The 14763-nt window shown below is 41.2% G+C and overlaps 1 protein-coding gene across 1 annotated transcript in view; it reads left to right on the forward strand.

Moving 5' to 3' along the window:
• Nucleotides 1-14763, forward strand: part of LOC136866796 (uncharacterized) — a 382310-nt gene that overhangs the window by 143434 nt on the left and 224113 nt on the right. Inside the window, exon 4 of the mRNA XM_068226847.1 lies at nucleotides 5752-5816. Coding sequence (XP_068082948.1) covers nucleotides 5752-5816 — 65 coding nt within the window. The remainder of the gene's footprint in view (nucleotides 1-5751; nucleotides 5817-14763) is intronic.

The following is a 14763-nucleotide window of genomic DNA, read 5'->3' on the forward strand; positions in this document are numbered from 1 at the left end:
TCATAGGATAGGGCCTAGACCCAGTAGCGTATTCCTTCGTGTGCAGCAAGGCGAGAGGCCGATCGGCCCTTTTGCTTTCTCAAGAAAAGTTATAATGTCTGACGACGGTGGGGAGCAATCCCAGGACATATTGGTAGAAGGACAGGGAGAGGTGAAAGCTCTCACGTTAGAGGACTTAATGCAAGCATTGGCTGCAAGTATTGGTCCAATGGAACGTAGGTTAGATCAATTACAGGCCGATAGCGTTTCAGTTAAGCAGACAAATGACAAAATCATAAATAAAGTAGACCAAGTACAGGCTAATAGTGTTTCATTAGAAAATAAAGTTGATCAAATGCAGGCCGATAATGTTTCAGCTAAACATGAACTTGTTGACAAAATCGACCAAGTACAGGCTGCGAGTGTTTCACTAGAGAATAAGATCGACCGAGTACAGGCTGCGTGTGAAATAAATAAATCAGAACTCAAGGCACAAATAGATGCAGTTCAGGCCGCGAGCGTAGCGATGGGACAGGAACTTAGGGACAAATTAACTCAAGTCCAGGAAGCATGTCACTTCGCGAAAGACGAATTAAAAGTGCACATGGATGCGTACATTACCATCGTTAATGAAAAGGTTGACCGCGTTAGAGATGAGGCTCAAATGGAACGCGCAGAAATTAAGGAAAAATTGAACGCTAGTGTCAAGGAACTCGCCGCTCTACGATTAACTGACAGAAAAGACATAGAATCACACATAGAGGAAATTCGGGATGAGTGTAGGAAGGAGAATGACATTGTCCGGGGACAAGTAGAAGAAAAATGCGCGCAGATAGCTGGCACCTTGGACAAGCATGACAAGGGCATGAACGAGTTACGTGGGGAAGCCGCACGTACACTTGTCATCGTAGCAGGACTGAAAAACAAAGTCGAAGAACTAACTATAAATTTAGAAGACCGTAGCCAGAGAATAACTAAGTGCGAAGACGCAAACTTAGCGTTATTCCAGCGGACGGAAGATCTAATCGAACAGGGCCAATCATTTGCCGACACGGAAGTTCGCCTATTAGAACAATGCAAGGCGTATAATGGGCAAAATTCCGGCACAAAAGAAATAGCCAGTTGTAATCCCGACGGAATGGATGACATCCGAAAAGACTTGGAGATGTTGAAGGCTAGGTTGGAACCATCAGCGTCTAGCCAAGATTTTAACCTCCAATATCGCGAATACGAACCCCATGATAACCAGGGGATTCATAAGAAAGGAGGCCTATCCCATGCTGATACACACGGTTTCAAGTTTGAAAACAGAGATGGGTCGTCTACGTCATCAAGTGCTATCCCGACATCGGTGGTACACGTCATTAAGATGTCTGATGACAAGCCACCAAAGTTCGATGCCCGTGGGCATGTCACCCCGAAAGGTTTCATCCGGGAAATCGCCGGTTATATAAATGAGAATAAAATACCAGTAGAGCGACAACTGCGAACGGTCGAGAAATTCCTAGACGGAGCACCAGCTGTATGGTTCAGGGCTTTCTTGTATACTTTTGAAGATTTTGAAGGATTTCGGCGGGCTTTTCTCCAAAAGTTCTGGAGTATTCAGGAACAGCAGGAGTTAAGGCTGGAAGTATACTCCAGACGATATGCAACATCTTCACCAACGAAATTCTCTGATTACTTTGTGGCACAATTTCACAAGCTACGGGAGCTTGATAATCCAATGAGCGAAACAGAATTGATTAGCGCCATTGGAAAGCAATTGCCATTCGAGGTCCAACGAATGATGATAGCGTCAAATGTCCAGACAGCTGTCGATGCGGAGGCTTTATTACGTCAATTAGACCTCACAACGCATCATTCGAACCCAAGACAAATTAGGAGCAGGGACCAACAGGTGAATAATATCGAACGGACAATCGAACCGAAGACCACTAGTACGAAGAACCAGGGAACTAGTACTGATCCAGAACCTCGTCGAGCATATAATACGGAGTGGAAGCCGCGACAATGGACGAGACCAAGGAATTTTGCGGAAGGCAACCGGCAAACAAACCAAGGGAATTTTCGAGCCGACAGGGGATACCGTGGATTCCAGAGAAGTAATTATAGGCCGTATCCAGCTAGGAATCAAGGGAACCCGAGATATTACCAGGGAGGATCTCGTCAAGAGAAGGATGACAGATACCAAGAGTCTAGGCGGTACATAGAAGAGCTGAACAAGAGAAAATGGAAGGAGGCGATCCATGATCGAGGCCGTGATGAGGAAGCGACAGGAGCGGAGAGCTTGCAATTCCAAAGAGCAAGGAAAGGGGGCAGCGACCTAAACCCGAATGCACCGACGTTCGAATCTGAAGAACGGCTCGGGGCGAAAAAAAAAACGCCGAATTTTAACTGAAGAATGGATCATCGCAGAGGTCGATACATGGGTTGTGACCTCTGACGAATTAATTGACGATCCCGAAATCCAAATTTCCAAGGAAATTAAGAGACTACCCGTGATATATACTAGGATCAACCACGTGAGGGTTCGATCACTCATTGATACAGGCGCCAGCGTATCAGTAGTATCCCAAGTTCTGGTAAATGAACTACAATCCAAAGTAAACATCCCGATTATCCCAGTTTCAAATTTGAAGATTCGTGGAATTATCCCGGATAAATCCGTCATATGTAAGAACCAGGCATTATTGGACATCGAAATTGGAAATTCAAAATTTGCTCATACATTTATTATCATGAATAAAATCAACTATAACTTGATCCTAGGGGCCGATTTTATGACTGAATACCAGGCTGTGATTGATATGGGAGATAACTCTGTCAGATTTAAGCACAGGGAAGGTATTGAGGATACAACCATGAACCCTCAGTCGGAGATAGGAGAACATGAAGAAATTTGGAACACCGAAGTCGTGAATCCGCTTAGGACGGACGAAAGTGTCATGAGTGAGACGGATGATCATGTGACCTCTGATGATTATAAACTGTTTGCGGCAGAATTGCAGGAAGGTGAAATCAACTGTGGGAAGGTTATAGCAGATAAAGTTAATGCAGCTGTAATAGGTCCCGAGGGGAAGGAAGATTTATTCAAAATTTTAACAAAGCATAGCGACACGTTTGGCTCAAAACCTGGAAAAATTGAAAATTTTGAATACGAATTAAACGTGAATGATTGGTCCCCGTATAAGAAGAAATTATATCCAATTGCCGAGAAATTCTATCCCCAAGTCCGCGAAGCTATTAGAGAAATGGAAGCAAGTGGATTGATATCGAAGTCACCGACGCCATTTTTGAATCCTTTAGTGATAGTAAGGAAACCGGACGGATCAGTGCGCATTTGCCTTGATGCACGTGCTATCAACGAGAGATTAGTCCCAGAGTATGAGCAGGCCCCGCCTATTAAAGAGATCTTGAAGAGATTTAAAGATATGGAATATTTTACCACTTTTGACCTGACGTCATCGTTTCATCATATACTGTTGGAAGCTAAATCTAAGTTGTTGACGGGATTCTTATTCGATCAACAGACTTATGTCTTTAATCGTCTCCCATTCGGTATTAAGAATGCGGGTTCGGTTCTCATTCGAGCTCTTGACCGCAATCTAAGTCCAAAGGTCAAAGAGGCGACTATCATGTATGTGGATGATATCTTGGTAGCTACAAGAACACTTTCGGAACACTTGGAAAATATTAATGAAGTCCTCACCGATTTAGGAAGGCATAATTTCAAGGTCAACCTATCGAAATCACATTTTTGTCAGAAGGAGGTGTTATTTTTGGGTCACCTTGTAGATGGAGATGGTGTGCGACCAAACCCAGTCAAAATTGAGGCCATTAGGATGTTTCCTAAGCCTACTAAAGTAAAACATGTTCGGCAGTTCCTTGGAATGTGTCAATTCTTCGCTGATCATTGCCCTGATTACACAACCGTAGTAGCACCATTGCAGGACCTGCTTAAGAAAAATAATCGATGGAAGTGGGACCATACTTGTGATGAGGCATTCGCTCAGACCAAGCAACGATTACTGCATAATGTTAAGCTCGGATACCCTGATTTCAGCCTCAAATTCATAATTCAAACAGATGCCTCAACCATAGGTATAGGAGCCGTATTACTGCAGGAAAACCCCGATGATCCAAGCATAAAAACCTATATTGCCTTCATGAGCCGGAAATTGCGGAAGCATGAGATAAAGTACACTATCACAGAATTGGAAATGCTGTCTATCGTGAGCGCTTTGCAGTATTGGAAGAAGATCGTGTATGGTTTTCACATTGTTATCCGTACCGATCACAAAGCGCTGACGTTCATTATGAAAACCAATATGGCAAGCGAGAGGGTTAGCCGTTGGGCATTATTTATCCAGCAATTTGATCTAACAGTCGAACATTGCCCCGGGAAACTCAATATTTTGGCAGACACATTGAGTCGACATCCAAACCCGGAGGAAGTCGTAATCCACCAAATTGAGTTGATAGAAGAGGATCAGGAAGTCTTAAGGAATCTGAAGGACATCGGAGCGATACAGAAGAGAGATGGGTTCACTAACTTGATGATAGAATTTTTTAACAAAACATTGCAGCCAGACAATCCACAGTATGACAGAGCTAGTAAATTATCAGCGAGCTACCATTATTTGAATGGGGTTCTTCATAAGTTTTTGGATGAGGAACACACGAAACTTCGCATAGTCATACCATCTGAAATGCAAGTACCGGTAGTCAACCATGTACACCGGGTCATTGGACACGGAGGTATAGGGAAGGTCTTGGCAACTATCCAAGAGACATTCGTGTGGGCCAAGATGAACCAAACAGTCCGAAATGTACTACGATCATGTGACGTCTGCCAAAGGATTAAACCTAATCCATACTTACTTAAGCAATCTCCGCGCCCACTGTTACCTACTGAACCCCGCGAGATATTCGCAATGGACCTGTACGGACCACTCCCCAAGGCCCGTAGGGGAAATCAATTCATCCTTGTTAGTTTAGATGTATTCTCTAAATTGGTAGCCTTGTATCCGCTGCAAAAGGCAAATTCTAAAACTGTACTACGAGGAATTACTTCACATATCATTCCACAGATGGGGAAGCCTAAGAAGATCCTTACTGATCATGGTAGTCAGTTCACATCTGCTGCGTTTGCAAATCAATTACGACAACTAGACATTCAGCATGTACTTAGTTCGATTCGCCATCCCGAATCGAATCCATCAGAGAGGATCATGCGAGAGATTGCAAAATTCTGCAGGATCTATTGTTCCGAGGCACATTGGCGGTGGATTGACGTGGTGCCCATTATAACTAAATGTATTAACACCACGATCCACGAAGCAACAGGACAGATACCGGAAGTGGTCCACTTTAACAGATATCCGGCCAGGCCATGGCACGATGCAGTAGCATGTCCTGTAGATCCACGCGTATCCAGCGAAATTTGTATCAGAAAGACACGGGAACATTTGGAGGCACAAGCAGAACGACGATTGAGAAGGCTGAGGAATAAGCGATTCCACCGTCCGTTGAGGGTTGGCGAGCTCGTTCTAGTGAAGAAGCCTAGTGTATCTAACCCAGAGCAGAAGGTGTACCACAAGTTTTGCAAATTGTTCGTGGGACCTTTCAAGATTATACAAACTTATGACAACAATGCTTACAAAGTTCAGAGCTTGGATGGAAGTTCAGAGAACATCTATAACGCTGCAAATTTAAAGCTTTACCACACGCCAGCAGACCACAGGGAAGCAGAGGATGAACGAGAGGAAGCAGATGACGAGCCGGAAGAAGATGATGTCGAAGAAGAGGATGAAGAAGATGACGGAAGGGAAGAAGAAGTCCAAGTAATCCATACACCAATTGAAGCAAGGCCATGTCCAGAGTGTGGAGAGATAGACAGCGACGTGCAGGAATTTGTCAATACAATCCATCAAATCGAAAGACAGAACGAGGAGTTAAGGGTCAGGAACCAGATGTTGAGAGACGAAATCAATAGCCGTCGCAGAACAGAGGATCCGATGTCAAATCATGATAGTGATGATATGGACACATCATAAAAAAAAATCTCATGATGCTCACTAGATTTTTTTTACCTGGGCAAGAGGAAGATGAACCCGAGTGACTTAGGCACATAATCAATCATGATTTGATCGGTAAAATAATATGGTACATTTATTGAAATACAGAGGAGTGTATTTGAAAATATTTCGTTTAGGTAATGTCGAAATCAGAGCGAAGGAAGGACGACAGACTGGAGCCTGACGGATTAGCTCAACACGACAACTTTTAGCTACTTCACAGCAGGGAATATCATTAGTTGGCGTACAAGTAAATACAGAGTCCACAAATAAGTCTTGGTCAGAAAGAGGAAGGGTGAGAGTCATACAAAGAAAACCCACCACATGAGTAAGACCTTGGGATATTTTTGGTAGGACGGAAATTCCATGACCTCATGGAAAATTACAGCGGCTGAGTGTACGTTCGCTAGCCTAAGTTCGAGCAGGTGGAGATTTAAATCACGTGACCGCTTGCCGGCCAATAGTAAAAATTTGATGGGAGACTCAGTGATACCATCTTAAGGAATGAGGGATGAGATATTTTCGTAACTACAAAAGTAATCAGTAATAAATTAATATGAGTACGCGGATGGATGTAATGAATTTATTAGATGTCACGCATGGAAAAATAATCAATACTTATTGGCAAATTAATTAAATTGAAGGCTGGATTTCTTGGAAACCGGACAGCTTGAATCTCATTGGCTGAAAGAAGACCACGTTGTCAGAGACGCTTACGAAGGCGCGAAATGTGAGGAGCGAAATCCACCCATATCTCCTAAATCTGTGATCACCAGGAGTTCATATTTTATCCAGCAGATATGCTAGCGGAGTGGATTAATTTGATGTAAATTTTAACTTCCAATTCGGAGTGCAAGTACCGATATTAAAAATCCACCCCCTCCCTAAGGGGTATGACGTCAACGAATCCGCGGGAAAAAGGCTTCATCCATATATACGGAGCTGAATTGACGGTCGCCAGCCACTTGTCTTGAATCGTTGGAGCTGAATTGACGGTCGCCAGCACACGTGAATTGAATATCGGGAGCTGAACTGTTGGTCGCCGGTAACTTAGAATTCTACGGACGTACAGTCATTTAATGGCGCGAGCATCCGCCAGTGTTTGTAAAGTGTGATCGCGCTCAAGCAACATGTTAAATCTGGAAATAGTTAACGTAGGATAGTGTTTGTTATTTATGAATAATCAGTGACGTAAAGTAATTATCCTGCAAGAGAGTAGTATAAAATATATCACCATAAGTACGTACATAATAGACTGTGTGACGAACAGTACTTTAAGGAAGTAGTAGCCTGTACTTAGCTATACCGAACCGATGTAATGAACACGTCAAGAATGCCGTATAAATCGGGCGTATCGCGACGGGCGAAATAGTTGACACCTCGTCGTACGTGTCCAGGTCCATTGTGCGGTAGGTGGACGAAGATTAAATAGTGTAAATATATTAAATTCTTGGGTCTAGGATAGAAATTTGTTGTATCCAAATTAAAGTATACAGTGTTAACGTAGTAAATGGTGAAGGTTTGTGGTAATCAAGATATGAGTGTAAAATAATAATAATGTGCCAGGAAATCTTTTGTGAAACTACGCCATCAAGGATGGAGGAGTAAAACGCAGAGAGGGGCTGGATGGAGCCTCTCGTCTGCAAAGCTGCAATGGAATACCGATAACTAAGATGAGTACTAAACTGTAAAATATATTTGGGAAATGTTATCGTGATGGGAAAAATGGGAATAATTTGGTCATACTTGGTTACCTTCTGTAACAAGATGGGTCGCTTAACGACCCCATCCTAAATTTGTAGCACGGACAGTAGTAAATCATAATAATGTAAATAATCGGGTCTTTTATGTATTCAGTTTGTTGGAGATGTAAATTTGTATATATAGTGTAGTACGTTAAGTCATGCATGCATTCATATTTTCTTTGTAGTCGATAATTTCTTTACATTTGATTTTGATTATGCTAGTTAAATAAGACCCGATATGTGCTTTTATGTTTTGTCATTTTAACGAGCCATTTAATGACATGGAAGGAAAATCCAGCTTCGCCATACCAAGAGTGTTTTGTTGAAATTAATATGGTCATATTTTCAAAGTGAAGTTGTTAAATTTGTGAGATGCGATTAATATAATATTTCCAAGTAAATCATATCTGGAGTGATTAGTGCCAGAATAAATTGACTTTGTACAAGGGGTTATGCGTTAAACATAATAAGAGTGGACTACCGTATTACAGGCGAAATTATTATTTTTTTTAAATATTAATAATAATAATAAATAAATAATATAACTATTTTTTAAGAAGATATTTCTTTTTTAAATATGATTTGGAGATAATAATAATTTATGTGATCAAGTGTTGAGTTTATTGGGAATCATTTAATGACGGGAGGTCGTTTTAATTTGGAATTAAAGTGCGTGATAACTTAATTTGATCGAATAATAATATTGAAATGTAGATCGGTGTTAATAATCCGTACATGTTAATGAACGTGTGGTTTAAATTACGGTCCAATATTTTTTTTACGTATAAATGTCGCGTTTTGAAGTTGCGATTCATTAGCCGGAACATGTAGTGCTAATATTACGAGACCATGATTGTCAAATTTTGGTAAATATAATTTCAAGATGTTACGATTATTTGTGGAGAATGAACTAAGGCATAGATCCAAATGAGATAGAAAATGTGAAAGAATTTGCAGTCAGATAATAAAAGGTCGTACGATGTCCGAAATGAATAAATAAGTCCGTTGATAATTCTGTGAGGAATAAATAAATGAATCGAGGAATATTGAGATAGAGAGGAAAATAAATTCCGTACGAGAGACACTTAGGATATTGATATGAGTGTAAAATGTACGGGCAGTGTCACAGAGAAATACTGAGTTACGCAGCGGGTAGAATTCGAACCCGTGACAGCATGTACGAAATAAATAGACTGCACAGTTATTCGTTGAGATACAACGGATCTAAGGATAATGAGAGTTCAGATTCCACAGAAATGGTCGTATATTGTATTCATGGTAATAACGAGTGAGGACAATCATGATGTCGTGATAATAATAATAATAAATATTGCAGATAAAGGATTGGACCGCCTTAATTAATTGAGCGTTGATGAAGATGTTAAACGGGAATCTAAATGATAATATGCAACCGATAATAATAATAACAATGTAAGGACGATGTTAAATCACCGCGGTCGGATTAAGAATAATTGTCATAATAATAACTGTAGTGATGTCGTTGGTTGATCAGTGAATTAATTTGTAATTGCGACCGATATCTTAATATATGTTTTGGCGTAAGTGACCGGTTCATTAATGATAATAACCTTTTTAAGTGACGTGAATAATAATAATATCTTGAGTCACCTATCAATTAATAATAAATATAACCACGAGAGGGATATAATAATAATAACAGTAATAACCATTTGTGTTTGCATCCCGCATAATAATGACGATATTAATCAACGTGACAGTGCCAGGAACCGTTGCATAATAATAATAATAATAATAATAATAATTTCGAGGATGATAATTTCGTGGATTAAATTATTTGGTGACAACATCCCTCTATTCGTATGTTTGAATAATGAGAGTGTTAATATTAGAATCATTTGGTTGCCTCGTTTTTGTACGGTTTCGTATGGGACGATGTGACAGTCATACTTGCGTGTTTGTTTACTTCGCTCGCGATGCGAGGGGGGCCATGGCCACGGTATTTCCCACCGCTTCTCGTTATCTCATCTGTGGCAGTAGTCTACTGAGGCTAACTGGTGACAATTCAGATCACATGTAAATAAAAGGCAAATGCTAATTCATTGGTATGGCATCAGCTGGATATCGTAAGATAGGGACTGTCCGTGGAATCCAGTTTTCGCACTTCACGAGAAACATTACCCAGTCCGAGTACCGGTCTCGGAAAAATGTATATAGCCGGAGTACATCATCTTAGTTAAATCGGGAAGCCGACCGTAACATGGGTTATGCTCGGGCTCCCGATAGAAGGAAGCTATATCTTTGAGTGACGGTTCGATTCAAATGGAATCGATCCGTAAATTATACCTCCAAAATGTCATTTTATTTCAGAAGCAACGCAGCAAGATATTGATACCACTTGCGGTATGGCAAGTGATTTATATATGTAACATGTGTGTAAATTCAAATATTGATGCCACGTGTATCAAAGTTTTATACGTCAAATGGCGTAATAAACCGCTCCTTCTGGCAAATTATTTCAAAGGAAACCACTCTCATAATCTTTTTATTGTAGTTAGATGATGCCCTTTTTAAAGTAACAGTCACTTCCTAGTCCTATCATGGAGTCCTTAAAGTCAAGTTACAATCGAGCCTTCCCCCTTTTAATTTTAAGTTGCTCCGTTCATCCCCGTGTTCTATTATGCCGTTATATTTATATTTGATGATTTAAATAATGAACCGACACCCCTGAGATAAATGCTAGTCTGGGACTCGGGAGGTGGACGGGTGCAAAATGGCTGGCCCAAAGTGGGGCTTTAAGAACGGCAACGTGTTGCTTTAAGAACGGCAGAGAGGCAAATTTTATTGCTAATCAATTTTTATATTTTTATACTTTTTTTCAAAATTTTATATTTTTAAATTTTTGATTTTTATTAATTGATGACCGCATCACGGTCAAGTGTGTGTTCACTTGTAACGTAATATCATGCTAGAGTAAGGTTAGTTTCGAACGGAGCTAGATCTGACTAGTGTATTATTATAATCCATTGCTAATCTCTTCAAGTTTGGCAATGATTCAAAATTCAATAAGCTCGAAGATTTGATGTTTCTCTTTTCCCATATGAAATTTAATATTATTTTGGTAATTCAGGACTCCATTTAAATGTCATTGGACATGAGATGAATATTATAAACAGTTGTTTAGGAAGGCTTGAAATGGTAAAAATATTACTGAGCACCAGTTCAAGTTGTTATTTAAAAAAGAGGTTGAGATGGTATAAATTAAAATTAACGTATTTCAGGGCAGGAGATTTCCAACTTCATCGTTTTTTTATGTTGTTGTTGTTGTTGTTATATTGGAGCGGTTTATTGTGAAATCTTAGGCGCAAGCCAGCATTCAAGTTGAATGACCGGCAAATGTAAACAAGTTTTAGAGTCAAAATTTTTTTTTGTTAAATGAAAGTTAGTGTAGGGGTATAATGTCATAGGATAGGGCCTAGACCCAGTAGCGTATTCCTTCGTGTGCAGCAAGGCGAGAGGCCGATCGGCCCTTTTGCTTTCTCAAGAAAAGTTATAATGTCTGACGACGGTGGGGAGCAATCCCAGGACATATTGGTAGAAGGACAGGGAGAGGTGAAAGCTCTCACGTTAGAGGACTTAATGCAAGCATTGGCTGCAAGTATTGGTCCAATGGAACGTAGGTTAGATCAATTACAGGCCGATAGCGTTTCAGTTAAGCAGACAAATGACAAAATCATAAATAAAGTAGACCAAGTACAGGCTAATAGTGTTTCATTAGAAAATAAAGTTGATCAAATGCAGGCCGATAATGTTTCAGCTAAACATGAACTTGTTGACAAAATCGACCAAGTACAGGCTGCGAGTGTTTCACTAGAGAATAAGATCGACCGAGTACAGGCTGCGTGTGAAATAAATAAATCAGAACTCAAGGCACAAATAGATGCAGTTCAGGCCGCGAGCGTAGCGATGGGACAGGAACTTAGGGACAAATTAACTCAAGTCCAGGAAGCATGTCACTTCGCGAAAGACGAATTAAAAGTGCACATGGATGCGTACATTACCATCGTTAATGAAAAGGTTGACCGCGTTAGAGATGAGGCTCAAATGGAACGCGCAGAAATTAAGGAAAAATTGAACGCTAGTGTCAAGGAACTCGCCGCTCTACGATTAACTGACAGAAAAGACATAGAATCACACATAGAGGAAATTCGGGATGAGTGTAGGAAGGAGAATGACATTGTCCGGGGACAAGTAGAAGAAAAATGCGCGCAGATAGCTGGCACCTTGGACAAGCATGACAAGGGCATGAACGAGTTACGTGGGGAAGCCGCACGTACACTTGTCATCGTAGCAGGACTGAAAAACAAAGTCGAAGAACTAACTATAAATTTAGAAGACCGTAGCCAGAGAATAACTAAGTGCGAAGACGCAAACTTAGCGTTATTCCAGCGGACGGAAGATCTAATCGAACAGGGCCAATCATTTGCCGACACGGAAGTTCGCCTATTAGAACAATGCAAGGCGTATAATGGGCAAAATTCCGGCACAAAAGAAATAGCCAGTTGTAATCCCGACGGAATGGATGACATCCGAAAAGACTTGGAGATGTTGAAGGCTAGGTTGGAACCATCAGCGTCTAGCCAAGATTTTAACCTCCAATATCGCGAATACGAACCCCATGATAACCAGGGGATTCATAAGAAAGGAGGCCTATCCCATGCTGATACACACGGTTTCAAGTTTGAAAACAGAGATGGGTCGTCTACGTCATCAAGTGCTATCCCGACATCGGTGGTACACGTCATTAAGATGTCTGATGACAAGCCACCAAAGTTCGATGCCCGTGGGCATGTCACCCCGAAAGGTTTCATCCGGGAAATCGCCGGTTATATAAATGAGAATAAAATACCAGTAGAGCGACAACTGCGAACGGTCGAGAAATTCCTAGACGGAGCACCAGCTGTATGGTTCAGGGCTTTCTTGTATACTTTTGAAGATTTTGAAGGATTTCGGCGGGCTTTTCTCCAAAAGTTCTGGAGTATTCAGGAACAGCAGGAGTTAAGGCTGGAAGTATACTCCAGACGATATGCAACATCTTCACCAACGAAATTCTCTGATTACTTTGTGGCACAATTTCACAAGCTACGGGAGCTTGATAATCCAATGAGCGAAACAGAATTGATTAGCGCCATTGGAAAGCAATTGCCATTCGAGGTCCAACGAATGATGATAGCGTCAAATGTCCAGACAGCTGTCGATGCGGAGGCTTTATTACGTCAATTAGACCTCACAACGCATCATTCGAACCCAAGACAAATTAGGAGCAGGGACCAACAGGTGAATAATATCGAACGGACAATCGAACCGAAGACCACTAGTACGAAGAACCAGGGAACTAGTACTGATCCAGAACCTCGTCGAGCATATAATACGGAGTGGAAGCCGCGACAATGGACGAGACCAAGGAATTTTGCGGAAGGCAACCGGCAAACAAACCAAGGGAATTTTCGAGCCGACAGGGGATACCGTGGATTCCAGAGAAGTAATTATAGGCCGTATCCAGCTAGGAATCAAGGGAACCCGAGATATTACCAGGGAGGATCTCGTCAAGAGAAGGATGACAGATACCAAGAGTCTAGGCGGTACATAGAAGAGCTGAACAAGAGAAAATGGAAGGAGGCGATCCATGATCGAGGCCGTGATGAGGAAGCGACAGGAGCGGAGAGCTTGCAATTCCAAAGAGCAAGGAAAGGGGGCAGCGACCTAAACCCGAATGCACCGACGTTCGAATCTGAAGAACGGCTCGGGGCGAAAAAAAAAACGCCGAATTTTAACTGAAGAATGGATCATCGCAGAGGTCGATACATGGGTTGTGACCTCTGACGAATTAATTGACGATCCCGAAATCCAAATTTCCAAGGAAATTAAGAGACTACCCGTGATATATACTAGGATCAACCACGTGAGGGTTCGATCACTCATTGATACAGGCGCCAGCGTATCAGTAGTATCCCAAGTTCTGGTAAATGAACTACAATCCAAAGTAAACATCCCGATTATCCCAGTTTCAAATTTGAAGATTCGTGGAATTATCCCGGATAAATCCGTCATATGTAAGAACCAGGCATTATTGGACATCGAAATTGGAAATTCAAAATTTGCTCATACATTTATTATCATGAATAAAATCAACTATAACTTGATCCTAGGGGCCGATTTTATGACTGAATACCAGGCTGTGATTGATATGGGAGATAACTCTGTCAGATTTAAGCACAGGGAAGGTATTGAGGATACAACCATGAACCCTCAGTCGGAGATAGGAGAACATGAAGAAATTTGGAACACCGAAGTCGTGAATCCGCTTAGGACGGACGAAAGTGTCATGAGTGAGACGGATGATCATGTGACCTCTGATGATTATAAACTGTTTGCGGCAGAATTGCAGGAAGGTGAAATCAACTGTGGGAAGGTTATAGCAGATAAAGTTAATGCAGCTGTAATAGGTTCCGAGGGGAAGGAAGATTTATTCAAAATTTTAACAAAGCATAGCGACACGTTTGGCTCAAAACCTGGAAAAATTGAAAATTTTGAATACGAATTAAACGTGAATGATTGGTCCCCGTATAAGAAGAAATTATATCCAATTGCCGAGAAATTCTATCCCCAAGTCCGCGAAGCTATTAGAGAAATGGAAGCAAGTGGATTGATATCGAAGTCACCGACGCCATTTTTGAATCCTTTAGTGATAGTAAGGAAACCGGACGGATCAGTGCGCATTTGCCTTGATGCACGTGCTATCAACGAGAGATTAGTCCCAGAGTATGAGCAGGCCCCGCCTATTAAAGAGATCTTGAAGAGATTTAAAGATATGGAATATTTTACCACTTTTGACCTGACGTCATCGTTTCATCATATACTGTTGGAAGCTAAATCTAAGTTGTTGACGGGATTCTTATTCGATCAACAGACTTATGTCTTTA

The sequence above is a fragment of the Anabrus simplex genome, chromosome 3, assembly GCF_040414725.1.
Source record: "Anabrus simplex isolate iqAnaSimp1 chromosome 3, ASM4041472v1, whole genome shotgun sequence".
Classification (NCBI taxonomy): Eukaryota; Metazoa; Arthropoda; class Insecta; order Orthoptera; family Tettigoniidae; genus Anabrus; species Anabrus simplex.